The sequence below is a fragment of the Bombus fervidus genome, chromosome 13 (assembly GCF_041682495.2).
Source record: "Bombus fervidus isolate BK054 chromosome 13, iyBomFerv1, whole genome shotgun sequence".
In the NCBI taxonomy this organism is placed as follows: domain Eukaryota; kingdom Metazoa; phylum Arthropoda; class Insecta; order Hymenoptera; family Apidae; genus Bombus; species Bombus fervidus.
In genome coordinates this window covers 4,399,344-4,417,834 of record NC_091529.1, presented here as the reverse complement: position 1 = coordinate 4,417,834, position 18,491 = coordinate 4,399,344, and the positions used below count along the sequence as shown (strand labels likewise).

Below are 18,491 nucleotides of genomic sequence, written 5' to 3'. Positions count from 1 at the left end.
AAAGAAGCACAAAGTGTACTGGTGGAAGCATGAGAAAGAAAGAAAGAAAGAATACAAGAGATAAAGAAAGAGGAAGAGGGAGAGAGCGAGACATGTAAATGTAGAAGAACAGAGAGAAATAGTAAGCAAGCGTACGAATAAGCAAGAGAAAGAGCGAATAGAGTGGGGGTGGAATAAGGGTGGAGAGGGGGAGAGAAAGGGGGGAGGAGGTGGCGGTGGAAGGCTAAGAAACGTGTGAGAGAGATAAACGCAGAATCACAAAGTTGACACAGAGAAAATGAAAATGAAACAGAGAAAGACGACGCGCTGATAACGGTGGAGGAGGGAGAGAGTTAATCAGTCCTTCTAATAGTGTAGCACATTGAAGATACACACAATTGCATTCGTTGCCAGATGTCTAAGTACACGACCGTCTCCCCTCCATTGACTACCCCTTCCCCCACTCATCACCACGCTGTCACTTCTGCATTACGGACGAGCGAGAACACATCGAGTGAATTCGACACAACGAGCGGAGGGAAGAGAAAGATCGCAGGCGCGCGGAATCTGTATTTAAGCCAGCGCAAGCCAATTTTTTAATTACAAATTTTTTTCAAATTACTATCAGCTCACCTCTATCTTTTCCATTTCTTTGCTGCACGACTGTCACTTACTATTCCCACAGTCATCTAGGATCCTTTGGCACACACACACTGACGGCACATAGCGCGATATATCACGAGCTACACAAACGCGGTGTGCGTGTATCGAAACGATATAAGTTTGACGCGCGCGGACCAGCGACTCACGGTGCGGCGCACGCCGCTGTCCCATCAAGACTACTTTGTATTTACTCTAATTATGTGACGTCACGGATACACTGCTCGCCCCACCATTCGCCGCCGGAGGCGCCCGAGCTATGACGAGCGTGCTCGAGCGACGCCGAGGTCGAGCGAGCAACGCGCATGGCGAAGCCACCAGTCACCTGTCGTCTCTTCTCCTTCTTGTAGACCGCTTAGTGCAGTACATCGTGAAACGCTACCAATTTTATACACCGTGCGCCTCTTTCTCATCTCGAACTCTAGTATTCGTGGTTACGTATTTTTCTATCGTCACGATCTTATTCTACTACTAATTGATAAGACATCTTCGATTTCCAACAGACACTCCCAAGCGTCGCGTCGTGCAGATAAAACTACATGGCCGATTTTTGTGCTCTCTAACCTTAACCCGATGTAAGAATTTGTGCTCCTGGTGATATGTTGCTTCATGTTCGAACTACGGACTCAAGAAACCTTTTATGTTCGTGTATCTACGTTGGATATTAATATCCCGTGATCGATTAGATTTCAAAATGTCAAACTTTTGCTATGAGTAATTGAACGTTTGACGTTTAACTCGCAACACATATTTACGGACTCTGTTATGAATCAGCTGATAGTGCAAGAGTGCCGTTTGTCAAAAGATGAATCTTTCATAATTAGTTGATCATTATCATAAAACAATGTGTCTACGAAGATAAAATACGATATTGATAAAATTGTAATAAACATCGATTGTGCTTTGTAAATTTTAATCATTACGTTTAATGTAAGTGCGGTTACATTTAATTATTTATTGTAAAAACCAAGTGTTAGAATTTAAAGGTATCTATAAAGAATGACATTAAAAAAGTTGAATGTATTTTGAGAAGCATAAAAATGTGTAAAAGATTAATAAAAAAAAACAGTAATGATATTCAAGTGGTCGAAATCGGGCAACAAATAAGATATTGTAAGAATTTACTGTTTTATAAATTACTATACGTAAAATAACTATCAGTTCCGAATTTAATGAACATGGTCGATATAGATGGACAAGTGTGTCGATAAAAGTGCACAATAAATCACACCACCGTTGGAAAATCATATTTATTTGTTCCATTTATTATCCAAAGCTCATTTCCAATGTCCAATTTTCATAAAAAATCTCACGCGTTGAAAATACTTGCCTTTATCGAACACACAAATTACAAAAATCAATGTCTACCTTTGTGATAGACATGCTACATTCCCCTGCATTACGCTTTATAGGTTAACTTCGTTTTCTCGTTCCGTATAATGAATAGACTTCCGATAATTTTGCATTCGCGATATAATTCCCTTTTTATTTATTTAACAGTTTTTGTATAACTTTCATATATTATATGACAGAAATTTAAGTGGTTGCTCCAGATAAAGATTTTGTTGTAGCGGAAGGCAACGTGCACGAGGAAATATATAAGAATATATATGTCATATATATTCCTATACATAATATATATACATACACATATATACATATATATGTATATATGTATATACACATACACATATATATGCATATATTAATGTATATATATGTATATGTATATACTTACAATTATGTTGAAGAAACATGTTTAGATGTCGATAGACGGATTTTAGGCCTATTTCGCGAAACATTGATTTGCACGGTGCTACGATTAGCAAACTAATAGGTACATGCTTGTATAGATTTAATTACAGTGATTATTTCGTTGTTGCTCTTTTCTTTTCTAATTTTTTATTCAGACATCTTTCATGTCCTTCCGTTGCAATTGTTTCATAAAAACGGGACATCATTTAAAGACAGATTAAATGAATGTAAATGAGAATGAATTATTTTCTTAAATTATAGCAAAAAATACAAACAAAAAGAAATGTGTTCGGAACTGTAATCAATAATGCATGGAACTACGAAATTAAATTTTTTGATTAGATAAAAAAAAGATAAAAAATTTAAATACAAAGTCAAATACATTTTTTATTAGTTTAAAAATTAGTTTCCAAGATTTATTTGTTATTATTTCTGACGTGTTTTAGCAAGTATTCGGAAATAATGATTTGCTATTAATTGGTTGAAACTTATGCAACGGAATCACATGGCGTACGGCCATTACGAGAAATCAGTTTGTGCGAATTATACACACGTCATTAATCGCTGGAAATCCTTTTCCGCCAGGACGATCAATGACTATCAAAACTATATTACGTGAATTTTTACCTTAATTTATAAACATTGTTTGATATGACTGAACAAACGGCAATACGATGGAGCTGAGAAATAGATCCGCTAATTCATCCGTTAACTGGGTTTCGAATCGAGATGGGTTCTGTCTGTAAAAATTGTATGATCATACATCTATCCAATATTTATACGTTATCACGCTTCTTTAAATATATCTTTGAGAAAGAACAGAATCTTACCGATGTTCTAGCACTAATTAGTGATCGTATGACGGAAGAAATAGCACTTTTATCACACTCGGAATTATAATTGACATGGCGCGGTCAACGAACCGAATCGAAAATTGCACTGCGCAGCCAAACTTAAAATTGGAGGGAAAACTGTTCTGACGATAGCGCCACTAACCACCTTCGCTCTCTAGTTATAGATGTAGGAACTACGATGATTTTTCTCTTGTGCCCAAATTCACGTATGTAAATTTTTCGAAGTTGAGATTATCTTGGACTAATTGGACTTTAAAATTCAGTGCCCTTTTCGTTCTATGTTATTCGATTCGAAAATTCATATCTCTCGTAATAACCGTTCTACACATCTTTAATCGTATTTACGAATTTTATTCGAGCTTGTGCATAGTGTAAGAAAGTATTCGAAATTGCGACCGTTTGTGGATCAGGTTATAATTAACGTTGCAACTCAAACTGGCAAAACGAACTTGACAAGCTTTGCTGTTTAAGCAATATAGGGAGGTACGCAGAATTCTTTCCAGATATTAAACATGTACATTATCGCATACGTTTAAACGACCAATCGTTTATCAATTTTATATCCAGTTTTATGCTCGTAATTATCTAAACTGGAGTTAGGATATGAATTATATTATCTTTTTTCTTAACGTGGTCAAGGTAACGTACGTGACATATTTTTGTTGTAAAATGTTTTACACTCAGAGGACACTAATTTTTCATACGTTATAATAATTTTTAGGTGAATTTGAAGACACTATAATTTTGAGTGTTACGTTTTACGCCACTGTTGCCAATATATTGGTTTTCTTGGTCCTCTAAGAGTCAATAACTGAAACAATGCGAAATAACAAATTTATTCGCTATTTTAAGCACGTCAGTGACAAAATATCAATGGAATTGAAGGAGTCCCAGCATTTTCCATTAACAATCAATTGCCTAAATCTAAATTTGTCGGTACTGTAACCAGAGCATAAGTGGAGTGAGGAAAATATCACAGCTGGCCCCCGGAAACGTCGAAAATCCAAAATAAAGGAGGGACATTGAGGGCCTTCGAGGAACTGCCCGGTCGTCCCAGCACCGACCTTCTTAAACCTGTTCTTTCACACGTGTTTGCCACGTCGAGTATCATTGATAAAACGTATCTGTAAAATATAGAAAAAATGATACAAATAGTAATCATCTAAATTCTAAAAAAGGATTTTCTCAGTAAGCGAACCGGGCTGATCGGGCTTCCTTTTTGCGCGTATATTCATATTATACATGTATATTCTGTAACTAATAGTAATATTAATTGTATGATCGCTATTAACTATTTTTATTATTATTATTATCATTGGCTCGCACGCTAAACCGATCGCTGTGCCGGTGCACTATACTCACACGTCTTACTTCGAACTTTCTTCTTGTATTTATAGAATTTATTCTGTATTGAATAAAAAAATATTATAATAATTTCTTCAGATTGTGAAACAGAGCCTTAAGATTAGGCATTAGTTACTCTTTCGAAATGACGCCATTGTGTCGCATGCACGCTGGGTTAGAAGCTCGTAGATAAGTTTTCGAACAAAATATCTTTCACTACCTGGTTTCAATCTTGTCGAGTCAATGTTGTTATCCCATAATTCAACGTACCTGAAATTTAATACGGTCGAGCGCACCGGTACAGTAATTGGCTTCTACTTGTATTAAGGAAAGCGTGTCGAGGTCGCACGAGGCTTCTGAATTTTTGTTCGAAACGCTACTTTATATAGGGAAATTATAATCACAGATTGATTTAGCGCGTAAATTTCTAAGCGGTCGCGCGTTCCACGACGATTCATCACGTTCGTTTCTTTTTGTCCATTTTTAGGATTCATCGTTTAGATAGGTATATGCAATAGGTATGCAATTCATAATTCAAAGTCTATCATAGTTTTTGGTCGCTAAAGGATATTAGGTTCTTCGTGTCTTTGCTTGTCGATCGCATTCAGTTTTCTTCTTTCGATACTCATTAAATATTCATGTTAATTATATTTAATTAATTATTATATAACTCACAGGCTATTCGATAAGAACACGTAAGCATTATTTCGTCAAGGACTATTATCAGTTGTAATTGCCATTAGCCTGAAAAGACGATTAAACGAAAGATTAATTTCAGGTTAGCTTCCAAATATACTCCACACAGATGTACTTACAAATTGTTAAAAAATTTAACGCCAAACATCTGAAACAATGAATCCACCAAATACAACAGGTACAGATAGACTTTGAAACAATCTAAACTTGGCGATTCAAAGGATACATCTAACTGTTTCCTGAGATCTTTACGACATACTTCAAGCAGTCTGATATGAGGAACCCGTACGTAAATCTCGTATCTACGTACTTTCGTACTCGAATTGAAGCCTCGCACGAACGCGGTGCCGTAAAATCGTTAAATTTCTTAAAATAATTTCTTTTCTTTTTCCTAGTGTCATTCATGTCGCTCGAGAGCTCTCCCTCACAAGAGGCTACCGCTTTAGAACATACCCATCAATGAATAAATAGTCTAAAAGCATATCACAACTAATACTTTCAATTGTTGCTGCTTTGATTCAGTTTGCTTGCAAAAGCATTAAGAAAAATTTTGTTAAAGAATTATAGCTTATTTAAAGTGCATTTCCAAGTCAGCTTTTTATATGTATAAATTGAATGTTAGAATTTTTGGCTGGAAAAATTCGCTAGTATCCCTATACCAATCGCTCTCTTTCCTCCGTTAGCCTTGAAAGGAAAAGCGTACACTCGAGCGAACAACTCGACGTAAATCATGGACCTTTTATCGAATAATCGAACATGTAAGTACTTAATTACTCCGCGTCCCCAGTATTTGTTCCCCCATCGTCTTGATTGCTACCATTCGCAGTTTCTGCAGTATTATCAGCAGATTCTACTCCGACGTTTTCTTCGACCGAAAGTTCGGTCACTATTATTCTTTCTTCTGTCTCCTTTCCCAAAGGATTTTCGTCCTCTTCGAATCCTTCCTCGGGTTCCTCCACCAACAAATTCCCTGTTTCGTTCAGACATTCTGACATCTGTTCCTTGTCTTCTATGGTTTCTTCGTTAATGGAAATCATTTCTTCATTTCTGAACGCGTCCGCAACTTTCTGCTCGATGGTTAGCTGTCTGACGGCGTTCTCCAAGTTCTCTCGTAAGACTCGGTTCATCTTCGTTTCTTCGTCCTGCCACGTTGACGGCATGAACGACATTCGTACGGTTTGGTACAACCTCTTAAATCCTAATTTCCTGTACAAACTCTGACTCGCGTCATTTTCAGGACGTATCACAACGAACGGCTGGTACCCCTTGTCGACGACTTTTTTGGTCAAGTACCTACGATTTTACTATTATGAATGGAGAAATATCGTTGGTGTAAGACTTTCTCGAGATTATTTACCGTAACACATTCGCTGCTACTAAAATATGACGATCCACCTCTGAAAATGCATTCTATTTTTATCAGGAATGCCTTTATTTTAACTAACGATCTTTATCTGGGTACGGTGTCCACCGCTTTGTTAGTTTCTCAAATTTTTTTGAAACAAACAATCACGTCGGTAGCAGTGAAAGTGTTAAACTCTTTCATCAATCAATGATCCGATTATATCATGAAGATATAAAGATATAACAATAGAAGATAAGATTCGTCTACCTTGCTAATTTTGTACCGTAGCCCTTCCGTCTGTATTCTGGCTTGGTCTGCATGGAGAACATGGCCCCATAGTAAGACTGGACCATCCACGCTGCTAAACTTCCCTTAACGAAGACTCCTGCTGCTGGAAGGATTCTGATTAGCCGCAGAAAGACTTCATGACACTCCATATCGTTAGCAGGATACAGTTCATAAATTCCTTCGGCGTGTTCTGCTTTCAGCGGTTGAACTTGTATGTCAGGATCTGCGTCCTCGTCTGCTTCCTCCTCGCAATTTAGGTTGTTCGGGTCCGCGCACATGTAGACATCCCCAGCCACCCTTTCTATAGTTCCTATCCCCTCGTAAAGACGTGTCAACTCCTCCGCTAAGGCATAGTGTATGAAGTTAATGTACAAAGGCTTCGACCAATCGATCAAAACATCTTCGTTCCTCAATAATGTGAGTAGTTCCAGTCGGTCGTTAGGACAAAAGACGCCCACGCTCTCGAACAGCAAACCATGAGGCTGAAAGGCGATAAAGTGATTACGTTAAAGAAGAGATTGGTCTTCTACCGGCGCTAAAACTAAGGGAAGTTGTGAAAGGCCTTGTCCTCGGGCGCATGAATTATTTATCATTGGGTTTTGTCGCCGAACGTTCAGATTTACTCTGCCCCGACTTTTAACGTCGTAAAATACCATTTGAAATTTAACTTTGTCCCTTTGGAGAATTTAGGCACCTTGGTTTCAATGCGATCAAACAAATAAATACAATAGAAAATATCAGGGTTTACGCGTTTTGATTTACGAATTGGCAAGTTTCAGGAAAGGACAAGAGAATTTAACGGTAACAAGTTACCCAACGCACAAGATTGCGGACACGTTAATTAAGTAAAGAACATCGAGCGAGATAGGGTTGCAGATTAGAAGAGTCACGACTGAGGTCAGGTAATGAACTGGCAAGGCTGTGAAACAAAAGATTGGCCGAAAGCCAAGCAAGTATCTGGGCCAACTTTTCTGCACCTCTACGCGATACGTTCGGAAACAAGATGAATTTGCCAAAGGCACATGAGATAGGTACACATTCCTTTTTCAATTTTACATTTTTTTATCCACGTGAGTATTTAATTGAATCATCGAGTACTTTGCTTCATAGAAGCGATTTTAAAATATTTTATCTTGTAAATTTATGAAAGAAAATAAATTACACGGACGATGTTGGATATCTTTTTCCCTGATATACTCGAGGGAAATAAACGTAGTATGAGTGCACTGTTGCGAGATAGGATCAGTCGCGGTTAAAGTATAATTTGAAACGAATGGAGATTTATTTTATACTCACAGATAATGTCATTCCGGGGAAATGTAAGCAGATCGCGTCCTCGGGCCAGTTATTAGCTACGTAGAAATTAAAATCCCATACTCTGTCATGCATGTAGGTCAACAAAGTTTGATGGAACTGTAAAACAGAGAGGACAGTTACGTTAAAAGCTGTAAACAATCGACAAAGAGTTTGTACTCTGTTGCAAACCAGTAGTTTCCCAGCTGAATAACCACCGTGCCAAGTAAACGGACAAAATGACAAGTAATCTTTTTGCACTGTAGCAGTTACAAAGCTGTGGATCCGCGAAGAAACAGTTGGAAATCTTTTCATCTCGCGGAAGAATTAGAAGAGTACAAGCTCTTGGGGTAGTTAAGGGGTGGATTTCTTTCCCGTGGTGAGCATTGACTAAAGGCAACGTCTGAGATGAAAAGGTAGATATTTACAGTGAAGCTGCAAGATAAAGAGTAATCTAGCCAAGGGCGACGCTCCAGACGTCGGCCCTTAAAATAAAACACGTGCTATCTCTGATACGTTCATGTCCAAAGCATTCTTTTTTTCTTCCTCAAATATTGTAATGATTTTCAATTTTGCAGCGGGGAAAATAGTCACGATGAGTTCCATTCGTTCGACCACTTTTGCCACCAACAGACATCGAAATCGAATCATATTGCTACAAAAGACTATGGTTGCCAATAACTGTACAGACGACCATTTAAAATTCTAGTGATATCTGTATCGATTGGAAAATATACATATTGAATGCAGATGCATCATGCGAGCTACCAGCTCCGTAACAACCTCTCGGTTGAAAGTAAGTAAATAATCGACAGTATTGCGGAACGTCGTAGTCTGTCCTAGATTTTATATAACCGTTGCATCAGGCAGAATGGACGAATATCATGCACGATACACTGCGAACGTTCTAGCGATTTCACACGTCAATTTAATTTGGAATTTGAATGCGACCCAATAGCGTCACGTAGTCGCGTGTGTTTTGCCCGTTACTGCCGATATCTCTTCTATTATTTTTATTTTTATTTTTTACGTTTTATTTTTTCGTCAAGCGTATGGAATTTTAGCTTCCTCGGTCGCATGAAAGACAGGCAAATTCCCCGCATCTCGTTTTCTGAAAAAGGAACGTAAGCGTGCTCGCTTTTACTTGAAATATTTTTCTGAGCACAGATGTCGTGTAATAAAATGTTTCACATGCATCGCGTGAAGTATGACCGGCGTAAATTTACATATCACTGGCTCGATCGTGAAAAGAGCCGAGAGAGATGATGCAAATAAGAAAGTTGCAGGAATTGTCCCGATTCGTTTGGTGTCTTTCGAGCGAAAATGCTCCTCTTCGTGCTCGACGTGTCGCACCGCGTATACATAAAATTAATTTTGAGAAATTGAATCTTGATATCGAGTAAAATATTAACACTTAAATTTGTTTCAGCAGCTCCTTCTTATCTAATTCCCCATGTCAATTAATCATAAAAATAAATGATAAAATTCCTTTTTCATTCTCAATTTAAAATTTCATTTTTATTATACACTGGCAAAAGTGAAACTAAAAGAGTTTATTTACCTTATCATGACCTTAAAAAACCCAACGTTATTGAACAAACTTCAAATTGCTAGGCGAGATAAAAGTCATGCAAGCTAATTTACCTGGTTTAGAGATAATAATAGAGTAACACGTAACGTGCGTTAACGTGGCGAATAAACGAGACCTGGCAGCTTTATTATTTTTAATATATAACCGTATTTTTCCTTTTTCCTTAATGAATATACTTGCAATCAATGTATACGTGTTTCACGCTTCGTATCACACTTTCTGTTTTAACAAAAAGCGGAATATTACCGTAACAGAAATACTTTGTTATTTCATGAACAGTTGATTGATATTTCTTCAGGTCGTACTAACTGTACCTATTTATATGAAAGAAAAGAAACGAAATGGTGTCATTATGTACACTGCTGTTAGTAGTGTACTATAGTTATCTTACCTCATCGCCACTTGCTACCGCTGTAGACAATCTCCCCTAAGCCGAAGAGCTAATGTAAGGAAGAAAAGATGATGTATGTTGAGCTTCGAGTTTCTCTCGCTTCATCCACTTGTCACGGAAACAAAAGAAGAAAGAGGCGATTCAAAAAGTGGTCCGGCGAAGCTACTCATTATCGAACCTCTTCGAGACAGGCTGTCGTTGCTCGTTAAGGATCATCGTGACGCGTTGTAAGCGTGCAAGGAGCATCGATTCAAATGCGGATTCGAAAAAGCCGTACGGCATCGCGTGTGCACGTCCGGACACAACCTTGACCTTGCCTTTTCGTTGGTTGGCACAGCTTTATTCGAGGATAAATGACGCAGCCGGCATGCGCCATCGTTTCATGCTGGCCAAGCATTATAACACACAACGCGAGTACCAATGGTCATCGTTAATTCTTCCGAATCGCGCAAACTGCTAGTGCGAAGCGGAATCGCAGAAAAGATGAAAAAATAACTCCGGGGAACCGTTCTTTACGATCTGAACGGAACCATCTTTTGGAATTTTGCATTAAAGAAATTAAAGACGGTACGTTATCCAGTTATAACCAAATTTTTGTATCTTTGTTAGTTAGTTTTCGAAAGATATCCATTGCAAAGAATGGTAATGTAAAGTACGCTATAAGGATTGCAAAATAATAAAATTCAATAAAACTACCTTTCGATCATCTTCTTCAAAAAAAAGCCTAAACGCGAGATGATTGTGTATCGCTTATGCCTGGCATAATACAGATGGTAAATTACAAACGTTATGCGAAACGTAAGAGTTTATGATCGCAGATAAGCAATCGACGACTTTCTCGATAACGTTAAACGCTTACGACATCGAATTCCAATGGAGTGTCGCAAGAACGAATCTCTGTCGATATCGCAGTGAGATTACGAGATCAACACCGTGCGTTGATCATGGAAACGCAACCTTGGCCTTGACTCCGCTACACCTTGCACATCGGTACCGGAATTGAGGTGGCGTGGCCAGCAGTCGTAACACCGGTAGTCCCGCCAGCCGTCGACGAGCAACAAACAAAGCTCTTTTTAGATCGATAACTCACTGGCTCGAGAGTGAAAGGCGAAAGAGAAAAAGATGGATCGATGCCGGCGGAGTCTCTCTGTAAATTCGTTCCCTCGCCATTTTCAACTTTAAATATTTGGAGATTGCTGACACGAAATTCCTCAGGTTTACTATATAATGCACAATTCAGTCTTGATTACAAATTTCAATTACGCCTTTATTACGATATCTTAAATTACTTCGATCTATGTGTTCAGAAAAAAGTATACAGACTGTTGCTTATTCCTACTATAGGTGTTCGAGTGTTTTAAACGTCCATCAATACCTTTTACTGCAGCAGTACGTGTGAAGAAAATACCGAGGTCGTAACGAATGGATACGAGACATTTAATATAGATATGTACTGTGTTATACGTATAACGATACTATTCGATCGAGATACATACTATGTACTATCTTTTCAAGAAAGAAACTTTAAAATTACGTATAGTACTTTCTTATTTCCATTGATATTTTATAGATATGCGTATAAAATGCTACAAAAAAGAAAGAGAAAGAAGATCTTATAGTCGATGCTTGAGATGAAATGTCTAACCCGAACACACTATAATGAAGAAAAGGAACGAAGCGGCACGAGTAAACTTCATGAAAACAAACTGTACGTATAACGACGCAGCGTAACAATAAGAAACGGAACGTGATACTCGAGGAGAATGAGCGGAAAGAAAACGCCAAAAACAAGAAGATGAACTAAGATGCTGATTACGCTTGAACGATAAGACTGATAATACAGATGATACTGATATCATTGAAGGTGGTCTCTCCAGTTCGCCAGGTATATCGATCGTAGTTGTGACGTCGTAACGACGTCAGCCGAATGAATTCGGTGGAGATCGGCTTCAAGACTTCCGACACGCGAGACTCGGTGTACGGTGCGTAATCTGCCGATTTGTCAGGCCACTACATGCGGCGAACGTTGCTGCAACAGCGTGCATAGAAGGCAGTTCATAAGTCGAGATAGCATCATAAATGACCGATAACGGTGATCGATATTATCGTTAAAAATATTTTTATAATTTTAAAAAGTAACTTTCTTTCCATCATTTTTCATACGTTTCTTTGTCATCGATCAAACGGATACTGAATACAGTTCCCTGACTGTGTAGGAGATTAGCATTCATGAGATACTAATGTATGCATGGGGACGCAATCTGTTTCACAGAAGTACTTCATCGATAAGTACAACGTCGAGTGATTTGAAATTTATAATCTACATCAGATATCAAAATTTATTAAAAATAGCAGATGTCCTGAAACGTTTGAGTGGCAGTGCGTAGTAAGGGCCTTGTAGCGATGTTAAAATGAACTATGATACAGTTATTCAAAAAATATCAGCTTTATACACATGACTGAACGTGGCGAACGTACGGCGATGGTGATGAACACGAGGACATGTTTTACCATCGTGTAATCGGTGCACACGCGATTGATCTATCGAAACGTGTCGTCAGCAAAGAGATTTCAGCCTCGGTTTGGTATCATACATTAATACGTGCCTAGCTTTCTATGTACCACTTAGAAAAAATATCACGCCGCGTTGCTCGCGCCACTTTACGACCCTGCGTGCAAATATCCCGGCGAGAATATCGCCGTTGCACAAAGCGACCAGTACACGGTTACGACCTTGACACTAACCTAGCACAACGGCCGACCACTTATACCGGGTTACGGCGGAAATACTACGCAAGGATCTCTTCCTTTACACCGGTAATCTTATCCTGTCGATCCTTGCCCCCTCTTCCCTCGGGAGTTCTGCGGATATCCTCCCCCTATCGCCCGGCCAATTTTCTCCCAACTCCACGACAGATTCTGTATCCCTATTTCTTCTTCTTACATTTATCACAAATATTTTTTCTTTCTTTCACTCGTCCTTTCTTTGATCGTTTTTTAAGTTTACCTTAATCCTCCATGAGATTGTTTATGCGACCCAAGGTGCGACGTTTTATTCGTGCATTTCTTTAAAGCGAATTTTTCTGTTTTCCGAAGAACCATTTAATTCTTGGGTCCTCCGAGGATCTATTTGTCTAATTATCATAAATTTCGGACACTAGGGATACTATCGCGTACAACATTATATGACATGTAACATCAAATAATAATCGACGGGCTAAAGGTCGCGCTGGTGTAAGTCAAGATCGTAAGGATTTCTTATTTCAATTCTTAAATGTACCATCCGTGTAGTTCCATATTTAATTAAGTTAAAAATTTATTCTCTGTCGATATGTTTTCAAGACTTGGAGCAATATAGTGAACGTTTTATAATAATAAATACAAATCGTTAAGAGCCTGTATAATAAATAGGGAAGAAAAATTAGGCCTGGGTTGAAAGGATGCAGCTTGTTCACGGAAGATGCGAATATATGTATAGTCATGAAAGTTAAAGTCATGAAAAGTGACGAAGGTTAGATCAACTTGAAGTCTATTCTGGAACGTCTTCGAGCCAATCGCGTTCCAAGTTTAGGATAGAAAGCTAACGTGAACGTCTTCCAAGGACTTCAGGCTGCGGAGCGATAATTTAAAGGTGGCAAGCGCGTGCAGGTATTGGCCTTCGTTCGCACTAAATTCCTTGTGAGTTGTTTTATCGCGTCGCAGTGAATTCCAAGGACCTTAACCTTGCGATATTAATCGTGTCGTGCATTCTGTGCGCGTAGATTTACGTGTCACCTTTTCTACAGCAGCGCAGATCTATGTGTTCACCTAGTCTGCATTTCTAACCAAATTCAAGGTCTCGTCTGGCTCTCATAGCGTGATTTAGAATCGCGTTTTTGAGCAGAAGATGCCACGAAGCTCTTAATTAAATTTTCGTCCGCAAAAATTGGCCCGCGAATCTCGTAAATCAGCCGCCTTTCACGTATTCGCATTAATGCCGCAAAAAAATATAGTAATTTCCAGAGAACCACTGTAATTATGCGAGCGTTGGAATAATTTATTCGGAACCGGTTATTTTGTTTTTCGAAATGTAACCGCGCTCGGGATCGATCGCTGGAATTATTATTAGTCGAAAACACGGCATCCGAGAGGAACAGGGAATATTTTCAAGCAGGGGAAACCTAATTTGCACGTGTAACGAAACGAATTAAGTTTTTCCGCAGGGCACGTAATTTCTGATTCATTGGTTTTTGCATGAAAAAAAGTACCATTAATTACGGCGAAATTTAACTTATACAGCTTTCAACCGTAAAGCTCTATTCCATTCTTTTCAGAGTTTACATGTTCTATCTGGCATTTCTTCATTTTTTAACATATATTCGAAATATCTCGTGTCTTTTATCTTCTGAGCAAAATTGTGATATACTGACTGTTGCGAAATAACGATTAAATATCTGAAATTGAACGTAGACAAATAAATATGGTACGAAAAAAAATGAAATAGTAGCCACGATATTAAAATAGAGCACGGTAGTATTTGAAATAGGTAATTTCAGTAATCCATAATAGAAACTCTAAGGGCAAGACAAATTACAAACTCTAGTGGTCTTGCCAGGATTTCCTGAATTTTTTTGCGTAAACGTGAGCCGAACAAATTCAAAGGGAAATTGCACGCACCTTTAAGGATTCGGGCAGATAGCCAGCAAGGAAGTCCAAGAGTCGAGGCAGCTCTTCCTCGGTGAGCAGACGAAAGTTCCGGCCTCGTTCCATCGCTTCGGGGCACTCCATGCTGAAACTAATTACCAAGAGATGATTGTGTAAGTGGCACGAACTTTCGAACCTCAGTCGATCTCCGCCGGCCATAAAACACGTGACTCTATGTCCCCTGTTCATAATATGTTCAATAATATTGCTTCGTCTTCCATTGAATTTCTAAAAACTTTCTTATAATGATTTATTTTGCAAATTTCCCTTTTTGTATTCAACTGTTTATTCCGATCTTTTATGTCGAACGAAATCGAATGAACGAAAATTATGAGGTAGAGTGTCCTCGGAACGACCCTATACAACCGTAAAGTGATCTTTAAAATAATTTTCGTATGACTTCAGATAATCTTCAAAACCGTGACTTCGCATGATTTGACATTAACACGATCTTAACAATGAACGACCTTCGTTTAAGACACAACATTGATTCCAATGTTGAATAATTAAAAAAATGACAAGGAATGTCAAACATTATTAGCTGCAGTCTTATTTCCGATGAATCATATAATTTGCAACGATCGGTCTCCAATTACTCACTTGCAACAATGACTCGACAGTTGATCGAACGTTTTAATTTTTCAGGAATAATAATCGAAGAAACATGGAAACATCGTAAGGATGAAAAAGGAATACATAAACTGAGCTGCGATTAGCGAGCATTAAAACCACGAGATCTTATTTCCATGCTCGTTCACAGATGTTTATCGATGGACGATGATTATATAATTACAGGTACTTTTGAACTTTCAAATGTTAGAGAGCCAACACTTTCTGTGCATAGTCAAGGTCTGACTTTGGTTTATCGTGGCAAGCAGAATGTGTCCACGTGTTATACACATCCATCATCGCCCGCGCTAATTGTTTCAACCTTCCAACCTTGTTTCGCATGAGAGAGAGAGAGAGAGGAAGATAGATAGAAAATTATAAATGAAAATTTAATTGGATAATTACAAAGATGACGAACACACTATGAAGACCAGCACATTCCTTTTAAGGGTTTTATACATTTTTATAGACTTTTGTAGAGCACAGAATTTGCCGAAGACTCAGGCTCGAAAGTAATAGATATTTTTGATTTAAATATTTAGGACATTTCAAAAAAAAAAAACCGGATTCCTAAAAGATTTTCTGGATGATACTAATTTTGTTTTTAGGAATTGCAAAACAATTGCAAAAAAATAAGAATTTAATATTTTTGAGAACTAGAGATCAAAATCTAAGATATTCAGTGCTCGAGAACTTTTGATTTCAAAGGTTAAAGAATTATGTAAATATAGAACAACTTAGGATGACTTAATCTTTTGCCTATATACATAGTGAATAAGGCTAAAGCACATTATCTTTCAAATATCGATAGCATGCGTTTGTAACACCTTTACCTAACCCTGCACTATCAACAAAGTCGTTGATAAATAAAATATAATTTCTGTGCTCTTCGTCATTAGCTGAGAATTAGGGGATCTCTGATGCCATTTTAATAATGCGATACATTATAGCACTATAACAAGAAAATAACGTTAATAGAAATTAAGATAAGCGATCTCTCTCTTTAATTTTCTTACAAGCGATTTATTCTATAAGGGAGAAATTACAAAAGCCATCAAATTTAGCGTAATAGAGTGAGCGTTTAGTATTTTAACTTACTTTTGTTAGTAGATAAATTAACTGTTGTTGACAAATTAATTGTACCGTGAAAATACTTTACGCAGGATATCAAAGTACACTGAATTTATTAAAAGCAAACTATTAAACTTGCTGACCGCGTTGTAGCCTTTATCGTGAAAGATTAATTGCTGTAATCGATGGACCGAAAACACATATGGACAATATCGATTAGTCGCATGTATAAACATAAGGTAGTATATCGGAAAATTGAACGAAAACATTGAATTTTTATTGAGTTCTATGCCTTATACAAACAAACTCGTTGTTATCAATAAATTACTTTAGGAATAAATTCATTTTACTGGGTATCCTTGTCCCTGAATAAATCGGTTAAAATGTAAAACAGCGTAACTTTTAATGTCATGGACGCCATTAGAATTAATGCCGATATTTACTTTGCAACATTATATCAAACATACTTTTAACAGGATGATGATTTAATTAAATTGTGCGATTAAACGAGTTTTTCAGCATAGGATTAACGATACGTGTGAAGAAAGTAATCTCACTGAAAGAAGTAAGTATAGGCACAGGGAAATCCAGCAAGATATAATAGGATTGTCCCTCATGACCCATAAAATCCCGAGAGCACTGAAAAGAATAATTCTTTTGAACTCGCCCACCTATTTTATTTCTCGTTTCCTCCAAAGAGGGAATATTTTTGCTTAGATATTTCATCAGACATTTTCTTGCCAATTTATTACCGTAACTTACCCCTTGCCGCATGTCTGCGTAATTGCTTTCCTATTTTCACAGTAAAATGGAACAGGCATCGTCCAAATCTAGTTGATTCAACGGCACCGTATTTTGAAATCGATCGAAGAAACATTTTTAATCAAGCACAGAAATAAGAATGACATAGAAAATGATAAAACATCGAGACGTGGCACGTTCACAGCATCCCAAGCTGCTTACGATGAGTCTTCACTTACTGGTAAGTAATCAACGATTATATACGTGCCTATTTGCAGGTTCTTCTCTACGGAGAATTACACCGGTGTCACGATAATGCCACAACAGGAAGCACTATGTAATCGGAGCCGCTTAACGCGCAACAAATAAGCTCCCAGAGGCGCACTACCGCCAAAAGATCGTTTGTAGATGTTATTCGCAATAATACCAATTTATCGCGTTTACGTAATTATTATAAGAAAAAAAAAAAAAGACACTATCATTAGATTCGTTCGATTTACCTGAATGAATCGCGTGAGCCTTGTTCCAGCAAGACGAGGAAGAATCACCGCGATCGACGGATGTTCGATTGTCGAAAGAAAGGAGAATTACGCGACGTAAGATCGGCCGGAGGTGAGAATGGCTGCGGGCTGTTGTCAAGGGGTAGTTCCAACGGAGGCACCTGCCCTCGCCGCCCCCTGAACCCGCACTGCCGCCCCTGGGTCACCGTTACCCTCCTTGCACCGACCACCGCCGTGCTGCTCCTAGCGCAGGCGCTCTTTCATTTCAAAGACGTATCGCTCCCTCTCGGTACCCAGCACTGCGCAATTTCTGATTCAATCTACTTTAGGTATTCTTAATCGAATTTTTGTCAATTGTCTGGTTTAGAAAAATTTAATCAATGCAATAGTTGCGACTACTACAGAATATATAAAAATATTATATTGTATTGAATATCATATTGGATGACGAGAAGAGAATTATTTTTTATTGAGTATACATAAATATAACGTTATTCTAGGCAAACGTTACAATCATAAATATTAGTTTATTTTATGCAAGTGTGACAATTTTAATGTACCATAATGAACATAGAAAGGAGTGAGGTATGCCTCGTACGTGGAAATCGATATTTTTGCAAAGACATCATCGATACGTAGTTATGTTTCTCAAGCTGCATTTTTTTATTATACTTAGAGAAATTGCCTCATC

General features: G+C 38.0%; 2 protein-coding genes and 1 long non-coding RNA gene across 6 annotated transcripts in view; 1 reads left to right on the top strand and 2 right to left on the bottom strand.

Moving 5' to 3' along the window:
- Positions 1 to 808, bottom strand: part of LOC139993580 (uncharacterized) — a 173,528-nt gene extending 172,720 nt beyond the window's left edge. The window contains exon 1 of one of the 2 annotated variants that reach the window (XM_072015440.1): positions 613 to 808. In XM_072015440.1, coding sequence (XP_071871541.1) covers positions 613 to 627 — 15 coding nt within the window. In that variant the 5' untranslated portion in view covers positions 628 to 808. The remainder of the gene's footprint in view (positions 1 to 612) is intronic. The other variant, XM_072015442.1, reaches the window with a different exon arrangement.
- Positions 809 to 942: 134 nt separating this feature from the next.
- LOC139993628 (uncharacterized) lies at positions 943 to 1,888 on the top strand. Its single transcript, XR_011801416.1, has 2 exons — positions 943 to 1,072; positions 1,143 to 1,888. It is a non-coding gene; the product is annotated as an uncharacterized lncRNA (long non-coding RNA).
- LOC139993609 (uncharacterized) lies at positions 1,876 to 18,014 on the bottom strand. 3 transcript variants are annotated; one of them, XM_072015516.1, is made up of 6 exons: positions 17,322 to 17,711; positions 14,853 to 14,970; positions 8,218 to 8,334; positions 6,901 to 7,403; positions 6,055 to 6,581; positions 1,876 to 4,372 (listed from the first exon to the last, which is right to left on the bottom strand). In XM_072015516.1, the coding sequence occupies exons 1-5, from the start codon at positions 17,378 to 17,380 to the stop codon at positions 6,059 to 6,061; spliced, it is 1,320 nt and encodes a 439-aa protein (XP_071871617.1). In that variant the 5' UTR covers positions 17,381 to 17,711; the 3' UTR covers positions 1,876 to 4,372; positions 6,055 to 6,058. The 3 variants fall into 3 exon arrangements, with proteins under 3 accessions (XP_071871617.1, XP_071871618.1, XP_071871616.1); XM_072015517.1 differs by lacking the exon at positions 17,322 to 17,711 and adding an exon at positions 17,801 to 18,014 and having other exon boundaries at positions 1,876 to 6,581; XM_072015515.1 differs by having other exon boundaries at positions 1,876 to 6,581; positions 17,322 to 17,709.
- Between the last annotated feature and the right edge of the window lie 477 nt (positions 18,015 to 18,491).

Coding starts and splice junctions, on each gene's coding strand:
- LOC139993609 (XM_072015516.1), bottom strand. CDS start 17,380: ATGCCTGTTCCATTTTACTGTGAAAATAGGAAAGCAATTACGCAGACA. Junction 14,971..17,321: donor ACGCAGACATGCGGCAAGGG/GTAAGTTACGGT, acceptor CTTGGTAATTAG/TTTCAGCATGGAGTGCCCCG. Junction 6,582..6,900: donor TACGGTACAAAATTAGCAAG/GTAGACGAATCT, acceptor GTAAAATCGTAG/GTACTTGACCAAAAAAGTCG.